Consider the following 18721-nt stretch of genomic DNA (forward strand, 5'->3'; position numbering starts at 1 on the left):
ACAAGGAGTAAATGAAAGTTTCTTCTATTTGCGTGCAATGGGGAGAGAGGAGGATTTGTGAATGGCAACTTGTGGTTTTACTCAGTAGTAAATTTAATAGGATGAAGACTGAACGAGGATGTCTAAAATGTTGATGGTTTTTTTCCGACATCTCAGTGAGGCCGCAGTGGTCATCGCCACTCTCCTAGCTTCGCCATGCCGCCCAAGGACGACAAGAAGAAGAAAGAAGCTGGAAAGTCGGCCAAAAAAGACAAAGACCCAGTAAATAAGTCTGGTGGCCAAAAAGAAGAAGTGGTCCAAAGGCAAAGTTCGGGACAAGCTCAACAATTTAGTCCTGTTTGACAAAGCCACATACGACAAACTCTGTAAGGAAGTTCCCAACTATAAGCTTATTGCTCCAGCTGTGGTCTCTGAGAGACTGAAGATCCGAGGTTCCTTGGCCAGGGCAGCCCTTCATGAGCTGCTTAGTAAAGGACTTATCAAGCTGGTTTTGAAGCACAGAACCCAAGTAATTTACACAAGAAACACAAAGGGTGGAGATGCTCCAGCTGTTGGTGAAGATGCATAAGCAGGCTAAATCAGCTGTACATTTGGGAAGATAAAACTTTATTAAATAAAAAAAAAAAATGAAAAACAAAATGTTGATGGTCTCAGCCTGGGCTAGAACCACCAAAAGATGGCGGCTGGGTCTACCAGACTCACACTTGACACTCACAATACTCCATTGAACTCTGGGCGTGTAGGATGCTAAAGGGCTAAAAGAAGACTAAAAGAAGATTCTAGAAGGCAGCTGCAGGGACCAGCCTGACTAGGAAGTGTGCATTGGAGAAACAATGGATCTGGGGAGAGCTGAGGTTGGCAGAACTGCTTTCTTCACAGACCTTAAGAGTGTTCACGAGGAAGGAGAAGTAGGTGTGTTCTCCTTCTGTGTGGCCTCAGGAAAACCAGAGCTGCTCACAGAAATACTTCACCTTAACCTAGGTAGCGTCACCTGGAGAGGCAGAAGATTCAAACAAAAGGCAGGTGTGTGGACTAGCTGCGCCTTGGGACCTGGTGCTGGAGAAGATGACACAAGGCTGACAGTCTCTGGTGGGGCCAGCTGGTCCTGCAGTGATCTGAGCGGCTATTCCAGGACTGTACTGTTGTTTCCTGTGAGCAAATACCCAACACAAGCCACTTAATGGAGGGGGAGCTGTTTGGGCTCACAGTGGGTGTGAGCTTTGCCCACTCTCTACCTTGTTTTTTGAAACGATTTATTTTATGTGTATGAGTGTTTTGTCAACATGTATGTGGGTGCACTCTCTGTGTGCCTGCTGCCTAAAGAGGTCAGAAGGGGGTGTCAGACTCCCCTGGAACTGGAGTTACAGATGGCTGTGAGCTGCCATACTGGTGTCCTAACACTGGGGTTACAGGGGCTATACCTAGCTTTTGTGCAAGTGTTAGGGATCTGAACAGAGAGGCTCTTGCTCGTGCTTGTACGGCGAACACTTGACCAATTGAACCCTCTCCCCAGTCCCCATTTTAAGCATTTTCTAAGTGAATTCAAACAGAACCATTAAACTCCACCTCTCTGACCTTCATACTGTCTGGTCACTAGGTGGCAAAGGCGATGGAGAGAAAGGACGTGGAAAAGTCCCGTGTGGTTTTCATTAGATAAATTCAGACTAACGCACTGTTCTGAAGGCTCATTGAGTTAGCAGAGCTCCCTATGTAAGGCCCAAACAGGTCCTCAATGCTGAGACGTACTTATTTAGAAAAATCGTAGCAGAATGACTGGTTTATAGATGTCCTTGTGTTAAGTTAGGAAGGCCTGTCTGAGAACGACCATTATCAACTGACTTAAGGGAACACATTCCTGCACTTTCACACTGGGCGGGTGGGGAAGACGGCAAGGAGAGAGGTCTCTGCCAGTATCTTCAAATCCAGAGAGGCTTTCAAATAATAACCTACTTTTATAGACATGTTTTGTTTTGGTAATGTGCCTGTGTTTATCAGCCCTTATTTCACAACACAAAGCTTTTAGATGCTTACAGATAATGGTGTAGGATAAAAGTGGAGCTAGTGAATTAAACACTTAGCAAAATGTTTTTTTGTTTTTATTTTTGTTTTTTTGTTTTTGTTTTTGGTCAAAATTAATAGAAAAGAAACATCTGGGATGTAGCCTTGTTCAGCCACCTCTGAGCAGTGTCATCAATCCTTACTAGGGTGTTAAGAAGTAGAGGAGCGTTCCGGTACGTCCACGCTCACAGCGACTACAACCACTGACAGGCGGCGCCTTCCTTTTGGCTGCAGTATAGGAATACAGTAGTAAACAACCACATGGAAACATTGCTTATGCAAATAGGATGATGGTGCAAATCTGATACCAAAGTGTCTGAAAATTTCCACTCTGACACCATGTACCATGTTTTAAATTGTACATTATATGAACAGAGTACACAGCTGCTGATCTGCCATATGTCTCTCCAGAGGCTGAATGACATTTTGATTTTAAGATATTTCTTGGTTATGGTTTTAAGATAATTTTTGTTTTCATGAAAGATAGTAAAATATACTTTCAATTTCGTTGATACTATATGCTTGGTTGTGAAAATACTCAAGGCTTTGGGATTTTATATTAGTAAATATTCATGATATATAGGAAAATGACATACATATTACATGGGCTCAGCCATGTAAAAAACGTCTATTCGGCTATGTATACATTCACATATAAGGAAGAAAAGGGTATTTCAAATTTTCTGGTTGTTATTCAGTTTTCTAGGGCCTTACTTCTTATGATTTTCGGTATTCTACGAGCATGCTGACCTCCAAAAGTTGAAAAATATAAACATTTTTTAAATAAGTAAACAGTAAATGCATATAGGATCCAAGAGATGGAAGTAATTACAAAATGGGAAGGATGTTTTAATGCTTTGATATAGTCTTTGATTTATTTTATTTAAAAATTAATTGATAAGCAGACACATCAAAGTTGTGCCTACTAAGGGATACCATGAAGTGTTTGAAATACACATATGTTATGTAGCGTTTCAATCAGGCTGAGCCATTAGTGTATTCTCTTGTGAACCACAAGTTCTGTGACAAGGTGCTCTTCTTCCTCTCGCTGGGAAAGAGCATGGAGCCTAAATGACTTTCTCACGAAGACATCTAGTAAGAGGCAGACTTGGATCTTGAACATCTCCCTGACAGAGCTGAACCCCCAGGGTGGCTCAGCTACTGTTGGAGCTAGGCCTCAGCCTGCCTGCTCCTCACATTCAGCACACTCGAGGCCAGCCTGAAAGTGTATACTCCTGTAAAGCCTCCTTATGTAGGCCAGAGAAAGAGATTACTGCGTTACTGAATAGGAAAAGCACCAGAAGATGTGGGAGACACTTGGAACAGTCCCTCAAAATGAAGAAATATGTGCCCTCCAAAACTCATACTGAAATATAGTCCCCAAGATAAAAATGCTGAGAGGTGAAGGGATGTTAAAGAGGCCACTAAGTTGCCAGGTAATAGTGGCACACATATTCAATCCCAATACTTGGTAGGCAGATTGGCCTCTGTGAGTTTAAGAATAGCCTGGTCTACGTAGTTCCAGGACAGCCAAGGCTACATAGAGAGGTCCTGTGTCAAAAATAAAATAAAATAAATAAAAAATCAAACAAAACAAGACAATACAAAATAAGCTAGTGTTACCAAATATACTTTTTGGGGGCTGCAGCTATGGCTCGGGAGTTAAGAGCTTTCTCTTGCTGCTCTTCCAGAGAACCTGAGTGTGGGTCCCTGTACCTACACAGTGGACCACAATTGTCTGTATCTCCATTTCCAAAGATCCAACGCCCTCTTCTGACCTCTGTGGGCATCAGGCATGCATATGGTACACGCTCATACATGCAGGCAAAAACTCATACATGTAAAATGAAAATTAACAGATCTAAAAACCTTTTTTTTTTAAAAAGAGGCCACTAAGTTGCTAAGAGGGCGTAACGTCTCCCTCGAGGAGGTGGGCTAACAGTACTTGCCGTAGGCGAGGCTCACGCTTGTTGAACCGATTACTCACTCTAAGGGCTGCTACAAGGGGAGCCTGGCCTGCACACATCACCTCCTCTGTACTTGTCTGTCTGTCCTTCTGGGTTTTGCTATGTTACAACCCGGCACGAAGCCCTTACCGGCTGCATCTGTCTGATCGTGGGCTTTCAGCTCTTACACCTGTGAGCTAACTAGACTTGTTTCCTTTATAAGCTAAGCAGTCTCAGGTATTCTGCCAGAGCAACAGAAAATGGAGCAAGAAGTAGGGTCTTCAGAAGAGGAAAACGATAGGGTCTCTGCTTTCATATGCCATGGATGTGGGTTTAAGGCATCACACTCAACTCCCATAGATACATCCCTCAGTCTATAGGACAGCAGTTTTCAAGCTGTGGGTCATGACCCCTCTGAGGGTCACATATCAGATAGTTACATTATGATTCATGACAGTAGCAAAATCACAGTTATGAAGTAGCAATGGGATAATTTTATGGTTGAAGGACACTACAAACAACGCTAGGAATGCTGAGAAGCACGGGTCTAGTCCATGATCGAGAACTGCGCTACGGAAGTCCTTTCAGAACACAAGACAGTCTCTGTGAGAAGTAGCTTTGTATTAAAAGTCAAAGATACAACTATAGGAAACACACTCTTTAAATGCCGTGAAAAGCCAGAGGAAACCAACTCCTTGTACTTGGGAGCATGTCTGTGTGACCATTCTCCCAAAGACGGTCAAGCTGCACTTTGGGGATAAGCGGGCATGCGCGGCATCCTCCGGGCAGCGCTTGTATGTTTGTATTTCTCTGGGATGAGGCACTGACACGATGGAGAGGCCAAAACCAAACCAAAACGAAACGAACCAAGTGTCCCGGGACACTGACAGACCGCGTGCAGGGACTAGTTTTGTCTGAGATTTACTCTTGGGTCTCGGTTCCCTCGTCACTATGGAGGGGAGTAGAGCAGGAATCAGAGCTTTGTGGCCTCAAACTCAAAGATCCGCCTGCCTATGCCCCCCTGAGTGCTGAGATCACAGGCGTGTGCCACCACTTTTGAATATTGCTACTTCTTTTCCAGCCCACTTCCCTAGTGTCTGCTTTTATTTATACAGCATTTTGACTGAAAAGAGACATCTAATGTTGGCACAGTGGCATCAGCCTGTATTCCCGGCACTCAGGAAGCTGGAGCAGGAGGATTGCCACGAACGTTAGGCCATCCTGGATTACAGAGTGAGACCCTGTCTCAAGAAGCCTATACCAGTAATGATAGTAATAATACACAAAAAGGAAGGCTAGCTGTGGCAGTGCAGAACAAAAATGGTGTAATTATGAATGCTCTCTGATTCAGCAATTCCACTTCTAGGAAATTATCTGAAAGAACAATAGTTAGGCAGAAACATATAGCTCCAAGGGTGCTTGTCATACACGGTACATAATCATGAAAAACTCACAAAATTATAGGGGACTGATTAAATAAATGATGGTGTTATCATTTTATGAAATGGAGTGTCACATTAAAAAAAAAAGAGTAGACTTGTTGTGTAAGGAGAAAAGCCAGTTTAAAAAAATTTTTTTAAAGTGTGTGCATAAACACATGCATAGAAATATAACAAAAACTAACAAAGATACACTGAAGAAAACTAACAGTTCCTTTTTCATTTTTTAAAAATAACTATCTTGCTTTCCTTTCTGGTGATCTGTGCTGAACGTCCATCCCTAACGTTCTCAGGGACAGAGATCTAAACCACAGGGAAAAGAACCAGGTTTTAAAAAGTCCCCCCCTAACCTTCCGGGCCCAGCAGAGAATTCTGCAGTGATGGGCAGAGGCAAGAAGGGCTCTGAGAACCAACCCGAGGCTCTGGAGACTGTGAAGTTTGCTCTCAGGAATTTCTCAATCAAGTTGTGAAATCTGAAGTTAAAAAAAAAAAGCCAACAATAAATCAGATCGTTTACGTGTCTGAGTCACGAAGCCCAAAGGGCACCAGACTGGGGACAAGGCAGCCTAGACTCTCCCCGACTGCGACTTGAGCCTAAAGACAGTGTTTGGTCTCCTGGGAGCTTGGGCTTCTCCAGTGTGAAGCAAGAATGAAAAGACGCGCTCTCAGACTGGTGCGCCGTGTAACACGAATGGGTGTAGCTTTATGTAGGTACGTTTGCCAATTAAGGCAATGCTGGACTAGAGATCTCTGAGGTCCCCCATCCTAACTCAGTCTAGATCTGAGTCAATGATACAGTTCCCTGGATCACCGAAACCTGCATGCTCGGGTGCCCTTTTGGTTTCTTCACAGACAGGGAGAGGTGTATTAAATAATGCAGGATGGATGACAACCCACTTGAAGAAAATCCCACAGTTTGCCAGCAGTGACCGAAAGCAAAAGGCAAGAGTTTACCAGGAAGGGGGCCCACCTGTGTCTGGTGACGATGATAGAAATCATGAACCTAAACAATGTTTTTTTGTTCAATTTCAGTCTGTCCTTCTGGATTATATTTTTCTTCCATCAAATTCTTTTATGATTTTTTCTTTTTTAGTTTTTCGAGCCAGGGTTTCTCTGGGTAGCCTTGGCTATCCTGGACTCACTCTGTAGACCAGGCTGGCCTCGAACTCACAGGGTACCGCCTGCCTCTGCCTCTTGAGTGGTGGGATTAAAGGCGTGCGCCACCATGCGTGGGCTTCTCTCATGATTTTTCTAAGAGAGAATGTGAAAGCCAGAGGTAGTGCCGTAGCACTCAGTCACAAGTAACTCTATGAGCACTTGATATAGTACTTAATCATTTCTTTCAAGGCCAGATCCTTTGGCATTTATAAAGTGCTGTGGAGAAGAGATTTGCCTGTCTAATGTCTGTAAGTCCTCCTCGTCCCTCACCCCCTAGCATCACATCCAGCCCAAGGTAGTTCTTTTTAAACACTTATTGGTGTGGGGGGAGGGGTGTGCGCACACACGCCACACATGTGACAGTAAGTTGGTTCTGCCTTTCCACCATATGGGGTGCATGGATCAAACTCAAACTTGGGTTCATCAAATTTGGTGACAAGCACCTTGACCCATCTCACAAGCCCATGTATTCTTTAGAAGACTTAAATGTATCAAAGGTAGACTGCTCTGATAACACATTGTATGGGAGCCTGGGAAAGCCTCATGGAGCTGGGGCAGCAGTGCTCACTGAGTTAGCAGCTGAATTTCAGGCAGCGTTTGTTAGCATGACTACTAAATCTTTCTCCTATTTCCCCAGCACTGGAATTTCTACTGAATCTACCAATACAATTTCCCCAGAGCAATGTGTCACATATAAGGAACTGACAAGACTTCGTATAGCAGCCGTGGAGCATTTATCAGTCCTCTCCGATGGAATGTGACAAACAGCAAACACGAATCAGCCAAGTTTGAGTTCACAAACAGAAGAGGATCGCCAAGTGTCCCCTTGACTACCCATCAACAAACACTATTCGGAATGGGTAATTACAAAACAGCCTGAGAAGATAATCCCAGGTGTTAACTTTTCTCAGCAGCAAGGCAAGTTTAAGATGAAAAGGAAACATCTCAACACCCGATTAAAGGGATTGGCTTGTGCGTTTGTGCCCTTTATAGAGCCACGATGTTTGGCAATGTCGTTATACCAAGCATCTTCTATGGAGTGTAAACAAGGTGCCAGGTTAGAAAACTTTCACATTTAATGCTCCCCTGACAGTGAGCCGACCAAGAAATACCAATACCGTGTAGGTAAGGACACAGGCTCAGAGAGCTTGGGGACTGGTGCCCTGAAGCATTTCCAGGTCCAGGATCACACAAGCGAGAAGCAGCGAAGGAAGATTCTAAGCCAACCTACTGTTGTACCCAAGGACCTTCTCACTACCCAGGGTCATGGGCTAACCCACCACTAAAGGACATGCATACACACAATTTTTCTAATGCTATTTATCTTTTTTTTTTAAATTAAATGCTATAAATGTTTTATCATGGGAAAAAAGACCAAGATATACTATTGGGTTTTTAAAAAAGAAGAAGCCATAGAACAGTAGTTGTTGTGATCTTATTTAAAATGGGGGGGGGGCGGGGAGCCCACCTATACATGAATAGATAGAGCTAAATACACAGGAGATGGTCTGAAAACACCGACTGGTATTACGGTGACCACTTCTGATAGAAACCGAGGAGGGTACAACAGAGACCTTATTTTCTCCTCTGCATATTAGCATTGCTTTGTGAGCATGCATGACTTTTATAACCTGTAAAGCAGAAAAAAAAAACACATGGGCGTGCATACAGGTAATGAGTGCTGCGCCTTTCCCCATCCCTGACCTGATGCTTGGACGCTTGACCTCTGTTCTCCTAACACCCACACAGATGAACAGCCATCGCCACAGAAACCAGCGGCAGCCGAGCAATGCCCAGGAAAGCCTGTCCCTTCCCATTTCTAGACTGGAGATACACTTGGAAGCAATCCAAGAAGTCTTTCGTAGAGTGAAACGGGATTGAAGAGTACCTACCTCACACTTAATAAGGAACCAGAGCCATCCTATTTGCTCTGACTTGCAAAAGACAGGGTTTAGCACCACTCATCTTACGTGTGTGTGTGCTCTAACACGCGGCCTTCTTCATTAACCTGGCTTTCCGTGCCTTGTGTCTTATGTACGACGGCTCTGTGGTGCTATTCCCACAGAGACTGTAAAAGCACCTTGAGGGCAGAGCAGGAGTGTACATCTTCTCCTTCATCCAGATTAAGCAAGCTATTGGCATTTATTCATTTCTAGAAAATGTATAGCTGTGTAATGAGCAACCACAACACAACCCAGCAATGCTGAAGAGGACACACGCCATACACAGGGGGCAGACTAAAGCCAGAGCGCTCTGCAGAAAGTCAGATCAAAGCCGAGGCCTGAAGGATGAACGAGAACTGAGCAAAACGATGGTCAAAACATGCCCCGAGATACGGAGGGAAGAGACAGTAGCACCGCAAATTAGAGGCACTGAAAATAGCACGCTCTGGCTGCAGCCCAGCGCGTGGGGGAGGGGCGCGGGCCCAAGTTGAGGTAGGAAAGTTTGGCAGCTGCCAGAGCACTCAGGGCTTGTAAACTGTGCAAGGAGTTACGGGGAGCAGCTAAGGAGTTAGAAGCTGTGGGATGACAGGATCAGACTTGCCTTTTTATTAAAAAAAAAAAAAAAGTCACTCCGGTTACAGTGTGGAGAATGGATTAGAGGGAGGCAAGGCAGCTCATGGAGCAATTCAGGCAAGAGATAATGGTGTCCTAAAGGAAGAGCGGCAGGGCGAGGTGGAGAGAAGCACAGGCTCTGAGGCAGTGCTCTGTTCTACGACTGACTGGAAATGGGGTGAGCCAGAGAATGGGAGCTGAAGAGGAGGCCCCCCCGTCTAAGCTACCTCATTCCCGGAAACACGCAACTCAAAAGTGGAAGTATGCCGGGGAAGGAAGGCCACAACGGAATGAATTTAACTTAGAATTTACTGCCTGATGGTGAAATAACCAATAGGTTATGACTGTGAAACCCTTGGGCTCCAAACTGAGACAAAGAATTCACATATTTAAGAGTCAACAGCACAAAGATACTAATGAACACTATAAAAAGGGATCTGACACCCTCACACAGATGTACATGCAGTCAAAACATTAATGTACATAAAATAAAAAAAATAAACATTTAAAAAAAATAAAAATAAATAAAAACGGACATGATCCATCTTAGGGAAAAACGCGAGGAGAGGTCTAAGACAGGCTCCTGAGGACCGCCTGTCTCACATTATACATTGGAGGGGACGGAAAAAGGAAGATCAGGAGGCAAGAAATGCTAGAAGAGAAGCCAAGTTAAGGGGACACAGCGGAGCCAGTGGGTGCTTCCTAACTACGTGAACACTGACTGATGCTGGCCAGGGTTGGTTGTGAGGAGTTCCGGCTTTCTCCAGCTCAGCTTCCTGTTCCGTTTAGTGTTGAGAAGATCTGTCATGGCATCTACATCCTTATGACTTCCTTATTTCCCACATCGTCTCACAAGGCCCGAGTGTCACTTCCAAGCCTGTCGTCCACAGTGCCGAATCACTAAGTTCAGCCAGTCCCATTTTCACCATCTTCCCCAGCTTTCTCTTCCCACTCTGTTAGCATCAGCCTAGCTAAGGCTGTGCACACCCGGCAACTAGACTAGCAGCAGCCACAGGTCTCCCTCCCAGCCCATCCCCTCCTTTCCAGTGATCCTGTTGCACAGGCAAACTGGAATGGTCACCCTAAAGTACTGACTCAAATAGCACTGCTCCTCTGTTGAAAAGTCTCTGATGACTTCCCATTATAACTATTTGTTCAATTATCTCATTTATCTGATAAATGTTTACTTATATATGTTCAGGTCTCTCCAACCATGTAAGCTACTTATGCTCTAATAATTTGCTTCTTTTAAAACTTTCAGTCTATTACAACATTTTTATAAAATACAATTTAAAACATCATTGTGATGTCAAATTGCTATAAGCATTTCTAATGGCTTCCTTTTAGTCTCAGTATTTATTTTTGGCCAGGTGGTGATAGTGCATGCCTTTGATCCCAGCACTCAGGAGGCAAAGGAAGGTGGATCTCTGTGAGTTCAAGGCCAGTCTGGTCTACAGAGTGAGTTTCAAGACAGCCAGTCTCAAAACACCAAGGGGAGAGGGGGTGGTGGTAGAAATTATCTTATTGTGGACTGGTAATAGCGGTTCCTGGTCCTACAACAGCTGAAGGGCTGCATTCCAAATAGCCAGATGCTGACAGTTCATGGACAGATGAAAATATGGCTGTGCCCTTCAGAGGACAGGCCTCTCTCTATACAGGATGATTCTGCCAGCTGGGTGAGGCATTATTTAACTTCCCAGGGTGGATGGTAAGGAAAGAATCACTGAGAGAGGACGGATGCTGCTAAACACCCCATAACATGTGATGCACAGGGCAGGCTCCTTACAGCAAATTCTCCAGCCTGAAGTACACACAGGGCAAAGGTTGAGAAAGCCTGCCTTGGGAGCTTGATGTGAACAATTACAGTACGTAATAGCCAGACATGGTGGCCCACGCCTTTACTCCCAGCACTCAGGGGCAGGTGGATCTCTGAGTTTGAGGCCAGCCTGGTCTACAAAGTGAGTCCAGGACAGCCAGGGCTACACAGAGAAACCCTGTCTCCGAAAAATCAAAAGAATGACAGAACAGCTAGGTTTTGGGTACACCAACAGCACATCGGAAGCATAAAGAAGCAGGCCAGACTGTCTGGAAGGTTATGTCGGGGACAGAAAAAGTTGCATCCGATTCTCAGACTTCCACGGCCCAACTCCATCTTGACACCTCGACTTCCATTTCTTTTTTTGTTTTTTTGTTTGTTTTTTGTTTTTCGAGACAGGGTTTCTCTGTGTAGCCTTGGCTGTCCTGGACTCACTTTGTAGACCAGGCTGGCCTCGAACTCACAGCGATCCATCTGCCTCTGCCTCCCGAGTGCTGGGATTAAAGGAGTGCGCCACCACTGCCTGGCTCAACTTCCATTTCTTATATTGTTGTTCCCAACACCAGGACTGCTAAGTGCTCTGAGCTTCAAATTCTCTGCCTTGCTTAGTCTGTTTCCCTGTTTGGAGAGCAGCGCTTTCCCTCCTGCTATCCAAAGCCACTCGGCTCAAGTTCTCAGGCTCCATGAAGCCTGTAGTAAGTTTCCTTAAGAGCCTGAATGGCTGAGTCTGCCTACACCACTTGGTCCTTACTCAATCAAGCACACGCTGCCTTTGACGTCGGTTATTGGGTTCTGTTGTCTCACTTTTAAAGCAGTCATTTAACTGAACTGTGTTTTGCCTCTAGGTGAACCGCTCGCTTAAGATGACATCACCGACGCAGCACAGCAATCACTTCTTGCATGGTGCTACAGCTCGAGCTAAGAACACACATTTTTAAGAGTGGTGTCATGTATTAAACACTGCAATCTTTATGTGTCCACTTCATGATGATCGGGACATATTAGATTACTAGAAAGGGTTATTTCCTGCCCGAGGGGCAGTGAGCTTCTGGGCTGGATGACTATCTGGCCCAACAGATTAATGGTGCCATAGCTGAGACAGCTGTGGCTGAATCAGAGGCTGACCCAAAGATCACCTCCTCCAGGATTCTTCCAAATGGGCTCAAGAAGACCCAACACAGTGAATTCACACGGTGGGCTTTCATGAACGAACAACATGGGGAGCAGCGGTGCGGGACGTGAAGTCTGAGACCATGCTGGGTTCCCATCTGCCCCTACCGCTTACTGTGGGTCTTGGATTAACTCCTTTACTTCTCTCTCTGCCTCAGTTTCTTGCTCCGTTGAAACAGGACAATACTGTAGCTGCCCCCAAAAGGTTGTTGTGAGGACTAAATAAGTTAATGCACAGAACACAAGCAAAGCATTTAGAAGCATGCCCTCACAGGTGCTAGCTACCGTCGTCAACGCAGAAGAGGCGGCACTGGTTAACTGCAGGGCCCACAGCCCGCTGAGTCTTCAAGAGGCTTTTGAATAGTGAAGATAAATCTGGGCATAGTTCTTCGGTTGTCAGAATTCTGCTCTCCCAACTCACCCTCCTTGTGTCTTTCCTCTCCCATGCTTCTTTTTTTTGTTTTTGTTTTCGAGACAAGGTTTCTCTGTGTAGCTCTGGCTGTCCTAGAACTAGCTCTGTAGACCAGGCTGGCCTCGAACTCACAGAGATCCACCTGCCTCTGCCTCCCAAGTGCTGGGATTAAAGGCGTGCGCCACCGACCCCCACCTCTCTCCTGTGTGTTAGCCACCCACATAAGGGCCTTGATACAAATGCCTACCAGTTTAGAGGGAAGACACAGGACTTACACCCATCACCAAATGGGAATTACTGGGAGGAAGCAGTTGGCAGGAAGCTATTACCTGTCCAGAAACCCTTTCTCCTTTAAGTAGAGCAGGACAGGTTGCTCCTGTCTGCCCTGTCACACTGCCACCAGGGTCCAGGGGATCCAGACCTGGAACCCTATGTGCCTTGTAAAAGCTGAAGGACAGACCTGTGCTCAGCTACCTTTCTATACTGAGAGATAGCCTGTGCTAGTATCTGTTTGCTAGAAGCCACCACCACTGCCTGGCTTGTTTTACATATTTTATTAACATAAACATGTCTGTATATCTGAAGCGAATCACACTCAGATGGGCTCATCTGTACTTTATAGCGCTGTGCACCACAGCTCAGCTCATCATTTCCTTACTGGGGCACATTCAGGTCAATGTTTTAGATGTAAACTTTGTTGGTTTGCTTGCTGGTTTGTTTGGCTGTTTGTTACTATTGGGGATTGAACCTAGGACCTGAGAGCATGCTAGTCTAGCCCTCTACCATTGAGCTATATCCCCCCCGGTGACTACACTTCACCTTAGTAACCCAGTTACTGACCTGTAAGAACCACCGCTGCTACCAGGAATTCTGACCTGCTGTGTGCTCTGCTGACTGACTGCTTTGCCAAAAGACTGATTTTCAAAAGTCTCTTTATAAACTTTAAAACACCAGATGCATTTGAACACAGTCTGCCTTTGAGATACCGATGCGACAACATTATTCTCATTCAAATAGAAGTGTAACATAAAAGTTAAAAAAAAAAAATCAGTGGGATTAGGTGTTGTGGTACACGGCTCCAACTCTAGCACTCACTGAGGCTGGGGTAGGTGGGTCACAAGCGTGAGGCCAGTCAGGGTGACATAGTAATTTCCAAGCAAACCTGGGCTATAAAAGAAAGGGAAGGAAGAAGGAAGAGCAGAAAGGAGGGATGGCAGCAAACAACGGGAACAACAAGGGAAATGGAATTTCTACCTGCAGAAGGAAGGGTACTTTCTCTCTAGGTGTTCTGCTTCGAGCACACGCCCTTTGCCTCTCTCCTGCTGTAGAGACTCTGAACTTACATGAGTCATAAACTATTTTCTCTTAAATTAAGTGGGGTGGGGGTGGAAGAAGAACAACAACAAAACCCTTTCCTAAGGATCCTGAGCTGAAGTGAGAATTAGAGAAGCATCGCATTCCTCACATCCAGGCAGAGGCAGGGAGAGAAGTTTGCATCTCCCAGCAGTGAGCAACTGCTTTCTCTTCCTCTGCTAATAAATTACAGGCAGACTTGAACAGATGTCAACTTGGCATTCAAAACCTAAAATATAGCTGAAAAGCAAGTTATGACTAATACAAGGAAAAAAGATGAATGTCAGAAACCTTCATCCACCCCCCCCCCTTTTTTTTTTTTCAAATTTCAGATAAGCTCTTTAGCCTCAGGGCTCCAGTTCGCAGGGATGTCTTAACCCCCATTTAAATCGCAACCTCTCCCCCTGAGTAGGGGTGTGAAATGCATTTTCAGAGTGTCAGTGTTTATGTTAATCTTAGCAAGAACTCGCTTTCTCCTGAATATGAGCAGATCCCCTGTGCCCTTTCTGCCCCCATGTTGTATTTGTGCTGTTGCCAGCATGTGAAAGATCCTGGGCAGGACTGAAGGCTCTTTATAGTCTTTCCGTCAGGAGCTGCAGTCTCACTTTTACCAGAGAAGAGTCGCTTTCTTGGATGCCCAGAGCAAGGCAGTCAGTCTACATACACATACACACACACACACACACACACACACACACACACACACACACACACAAGAGCATGCCCCTGTCCGTGGGGAGATGTGAACCTACTCCCAGGATGATGTGAGGGGCCGCTGAGTGACTTGTTAGCTGTTACTCCAGTGCTCTGAAAAAGAATTGAACCTCTGGCTCTAACATTTCCAGCTTCGAGGTTATTGCCAGGGATGCTGAAAATGAAGTTTCTTTGTAGAAACACCCTTTGCCAACGTAAGAGCTGCAGTGAGGATCCAAGTGACTCACCACTCACTTATCCTGACTATTCTCCACAGAACTGCGTGCAGGGTGCAGGGAGTGAGTGCGGTAAATGTCTGAACAGGACATCTGAGACTGCTCAAGGGCAGCCATTAGTGGCTGAGCTCACTCACCCAACCTTCCAACACTGGCTTCTGATATTCCCGCTGCTATGCGGCACAAATGGTGGCGCTGTCATCCTGTATAGGAAGGACTTAAGGGAGTTGCTGATTAACCATCTGTCGACGTGGGGCTGGGAGTCACGGTATTTGATGTCCACTAGGTGTCAAATATAGGTTTAGTTTTCACTGCTTCCAAGAAAGACTTACCCTGCTTGGGTTTGAGTGAGCCTAACTGCTATGGACAAGAGGAAGGAAGGAAGGAAGGAAGGAAGGAAGGAAGGAAGGAAGGAAAGAAGGAAGGAAGGAATGAATAAGGGGAAACAGACTGATGTGACATAGCAACAGAAGTCTCAGCTGATGGCCAGCATAGCTGAGCCTTTTCTTATCCCCACAAACAGCCACCACTCCTTAGTCTCTAGAACCTTATGTGGCTTATTTTCTTTTTAAGGGTTTCCTTAAGTTTTGTTTGTTTATTTGTTTGTTTTGTTTTTTGAAACAGAGTTTCTCTGTGTATCCCTGGCTGACCTCGAACTCACAAAGACCCGCCTGCCTCTGCCTCCTGAGTGCTGGGGTTAAATATGTAGGTCTTCCTTCGTTTTAATTCTATAAATTTTACAACCAAATGGAAGACATAAATTACCTAAAGACATGACCATCAGTCTCATAAACACAATGGCTAGAGGAAAGAAAATTACTGACATCTCACTTTTTAAATTAGAAATCTTGATATACATATACAGATAGATGCCCAACATGAAAAACCCAATTAACATTCTTATTTCAAAATAAACATAACTCCAATTTCATAGGGAGACAATTTGTTAAGCCCAAAAAACGTTTTCTGCTTACAAACACCTTATAATCTATAGGAATTGCTATTTTCTAAATACTTTTCTCATTTAATTGATTTAACTGATCATATACTGTCTAATTATTAATCCCACAAAGTATACTATTAAATCTACTTAGCGAACAAAGAATGAGAAAAAAAAAATCTTATTTCCACCTATCAGAGTAAGAAACATAAAATAGCCATGAAGGAACATGTGTAATTTTATTTACATTTGGTTTGATTGTTTCTCAGCTTTTCCTCAAAGATCTCATGTGTATTGGATCCCTGTGTAGCACTTTTACGCTTACCGAGTCCAATGAGCACACAACCACATTCTTCTTGGAGGGCAATGAAATGCTTGTCAATTCCCCCAGCGTTTAAAGGAAAAAGGAAAGCTCAGGGAATGGTATCCACATAGAAAATGATTATTTCTCAGATGAAAACCCTAAACAATAAAGTTTCTTTCCCCTTTTTTAAAGATTCTCTAGGTACTTCCTTTAAAATAAGGTAAACAGCAAGGTTTTGTTGTTGTTTATTTGTTGTTTTGTTTTGAAACAAAAGCTGCCGTTTAAATTAAGTTGATACTGCTTGCTTCTTGGTGAAAGAAAGTCATGGCAGGCTGCTTCTAAAAGAATTAAAAAAATTTTTTTGGTCTTAAAATAGCATAAGTGTAGTACAAAACAAAAGACACAAAAAAGGCTCCGGAGAGCGGGCCCAGACTTCACGTCCGCAGCCCTCGGTCACTGAGCACGAGTGCTGCAGCAAACATCTACTGTGTTCCTTTCTCTAACACCCTTGAGAGGCGGATCAGATCCAGGGTAACCAGCAAACACGCTTGATTTAATTACGACTGGGAGGTGGCACCACAGTGCAGCATCCTCCAGGAGCAGCTGTTTTCCTACTTGTTGGCTGGATCCCACAAACAGTCAAAGACAGGGAATCCTTCCCCTCTCCCAGGCCACAGCCATGAAACTGGTAAAAAAGATTCCACAAGAATAACTTGAAACATTTAGAATCATCCCATTGACTCCGTTTTTACCTAAAATTTATTTAAATATTTCCACGTCTTGATCAAAACACCTTAAGATACACCTTACTGGACAGTGAATGGCCGCATTTCTTCCAACTCTCCAAATTAGAGTTCTGACTTTTTTTTTTTATTTTATGGATTTGGCCTTTGTATCTTCCAGATAAGAAGCATGTCACCACCATTTCAAGGTGTATAAAACTCAGGTGATGAGGGTCTCTTTCATTTTGTCTTAATACAATTCTAAACTCGACCTTTACCCAGCGAACAGGTGTGTCCCGTGCTTGTAATTTGCCAGCAGGAGCAACCAGGCAGAAAAGCGAGCCACACAGCTGGCTGACACAGTCCAGCGCTTAGCGCCTGCAAAGCCGCTCTCATGCTCTCATCCACCATGATGAATATACTTTTTATCTCCCAGTAGCAATTTAAAGAGAAAGAGTGAGGGAGAGGGGGGCGGTGCATTTGTATTCCTCCAGCTTTTTGGATCCCGTTTTCACACTCAGTCTGCAAGAAGCTGTTATAAATTCCTTTCTTAGATAACTCTGCTGCTCACATTCCAGTCCAGCCAACGATGCGGATACAAAAACAGTCCTGACAGTATTTCCACTGGGCAAAGAAAATCGCTTCACACAGATAAACTAAATAAACCTTCAAGAAGAAAGTGACAAATGAAGAGAGCACTTCTCCACGTGCGCTACGGAAACTCCCATATGGCTCCTGCATCTGTCTTTGGGGATCAGACTTATCTAATTAAAAACCTTGCCAAGTAGCCATTAACTAGGCATGAAGAAGTGCTGGCCGGGGCGTAAGGCAGCACAACACAAAGCGGCAGCCAGCATCCCGCAATGTCCTTAGTCAGACGGACAGTGACAGTTTGACAGGTAAAGCTGACCCACGGTGGGTCTTCAGAATGAGGTACCATTTCAAAAGGCCCACAGAAAAACAACATAAACAAAAGGGAGCGACTGTAAGAATTATATTTCTATTACTTCTCCTATAGGAGTAAGTATTTTAAGAGTTTTTCATAAAACTTAATAGGTTTTTTTTTGGGGGGGGTTGTTTTGTTCTGGTTTTTTGTTTGTTTTTTAAAGAAGTTAAAAGGAGAAATACTTGGGTTTTGAAAAGTCATCTCCGGACTATTGAGAAGAGCTTCTTGTGAGCTGCGCGCTCCCTTAGCAGCCCAGGCCCCGGTCAGGAACTCACCCATCTGCTCCACGATCTCCGGAGGGAACACCCGAGAAGCAAACGCCCGCCGGAAGATATCTGAAAACTCCTTGTCCAGGCCGCCAATTCCCATCTTCTCAAAGTTCCAGTCAGGATTGATGATCGACTGGCGGTTCTCCTTGGTTTTAGCTTTGCCTGTGCCAAACAAATAGGATCAGGTCTGTGAAGAAAGCACTGTGGTTGACTAGGAAATAGGACAATTGCCCCTGGACTCCCCACGTGAACTGACCCAGCTGCTCCGGGATGCTGGATGGGACACTCTTGGTGGATTTTTCTAGTGAGGAGGGTAAGACCAGTTCACCTATCTTGTCCGGTCTCCATCTTTGGTCAGTAGTAAACGTCCAAAACCAACTAAATTTATTCTCATTTAGTCTACGTGTAACTAGTCCACAGAACTTAACCTTTAACCCAACCAAATTAACTTAGTCGTTGAAAGGAACCACAGTGCGGATACCTCATATAAACTCTACTTGCTCCAGAGACGCCGCTGACTGCGAGCACTCGCTCACAGCTCCTAGCAAGTGGCCATGAAACCCATGGATTTACCTAGAGTAAGTGGACAATGGCAGACAACCCCTCGGCCCAGGAAGATGCGGGGAGTGAGTTTGATGTCTTTGTCACATGTACACAAAGTCTAGAAACACTAAAGGCTTTAATGACTACAAAAGTTACACATA

At 44.6% G+C, this 18721-nt stretch overlaps 2 protein-coding genes and 1 pseudogene across 4 annotated transcripts in view; 1 reads left to right on the forward strand and 2 right to left on the reverse strand.

Annotated features, from left to right (window-relative positions):
* Positions 1-2741, forward strand: LOC311579455 (small ribosomal subunit protein eS25-like; annotated as a pseudogene). The gene has a single exon. The product of its transcript is annotated as a small ribosomal subunit protein eS25-like (transcript).
* Positions 1-7576, reverse strand: part of GOSR2 (golgi SNAP receptor complex member 2) — a 221969-nt gene extending 214393 nt beyond the window's left edge. The window contains exon 1 of the mRNA XM_084750077.1: positions 7572-7576. The gene's annotated coding sequence lies outside the window, so the exon portion shown is untranslated. The remainder of the gene's footprint in view (positions 1-7571) is intronic.
* NSF (N-ethylmaleimide sensitive factor, vesicle fusing ATPase) overlaps positions 1-18721 on the reverse strand; it is a 142859-nt gene that overhangs the window by 72517 nt on the left and 51621 nt on the right. For both annotated transcript variants that reach the window (XM_084750071.1, XM_084750072.1), the window contains exon 8: positions 18024-18179. In XM_084750071.1, coding sequence (XP_084606197.1) covers positions 18024-18179 — 156 coding nt within the window. The remainder of the gene's footprint in view (positions 1-18023; positions 18180-18721) is intronic.

This window comes from Acomys minous, assembly GCF_964271855.1.
Source record: "Acomys minous genome assembly, chromosome: 12".
Lineage (NCBI taxonomy): Eukaryota > Metazoa > Chordata > Mammalia > Rodentia > Muridae > Acomys > Acomys minous.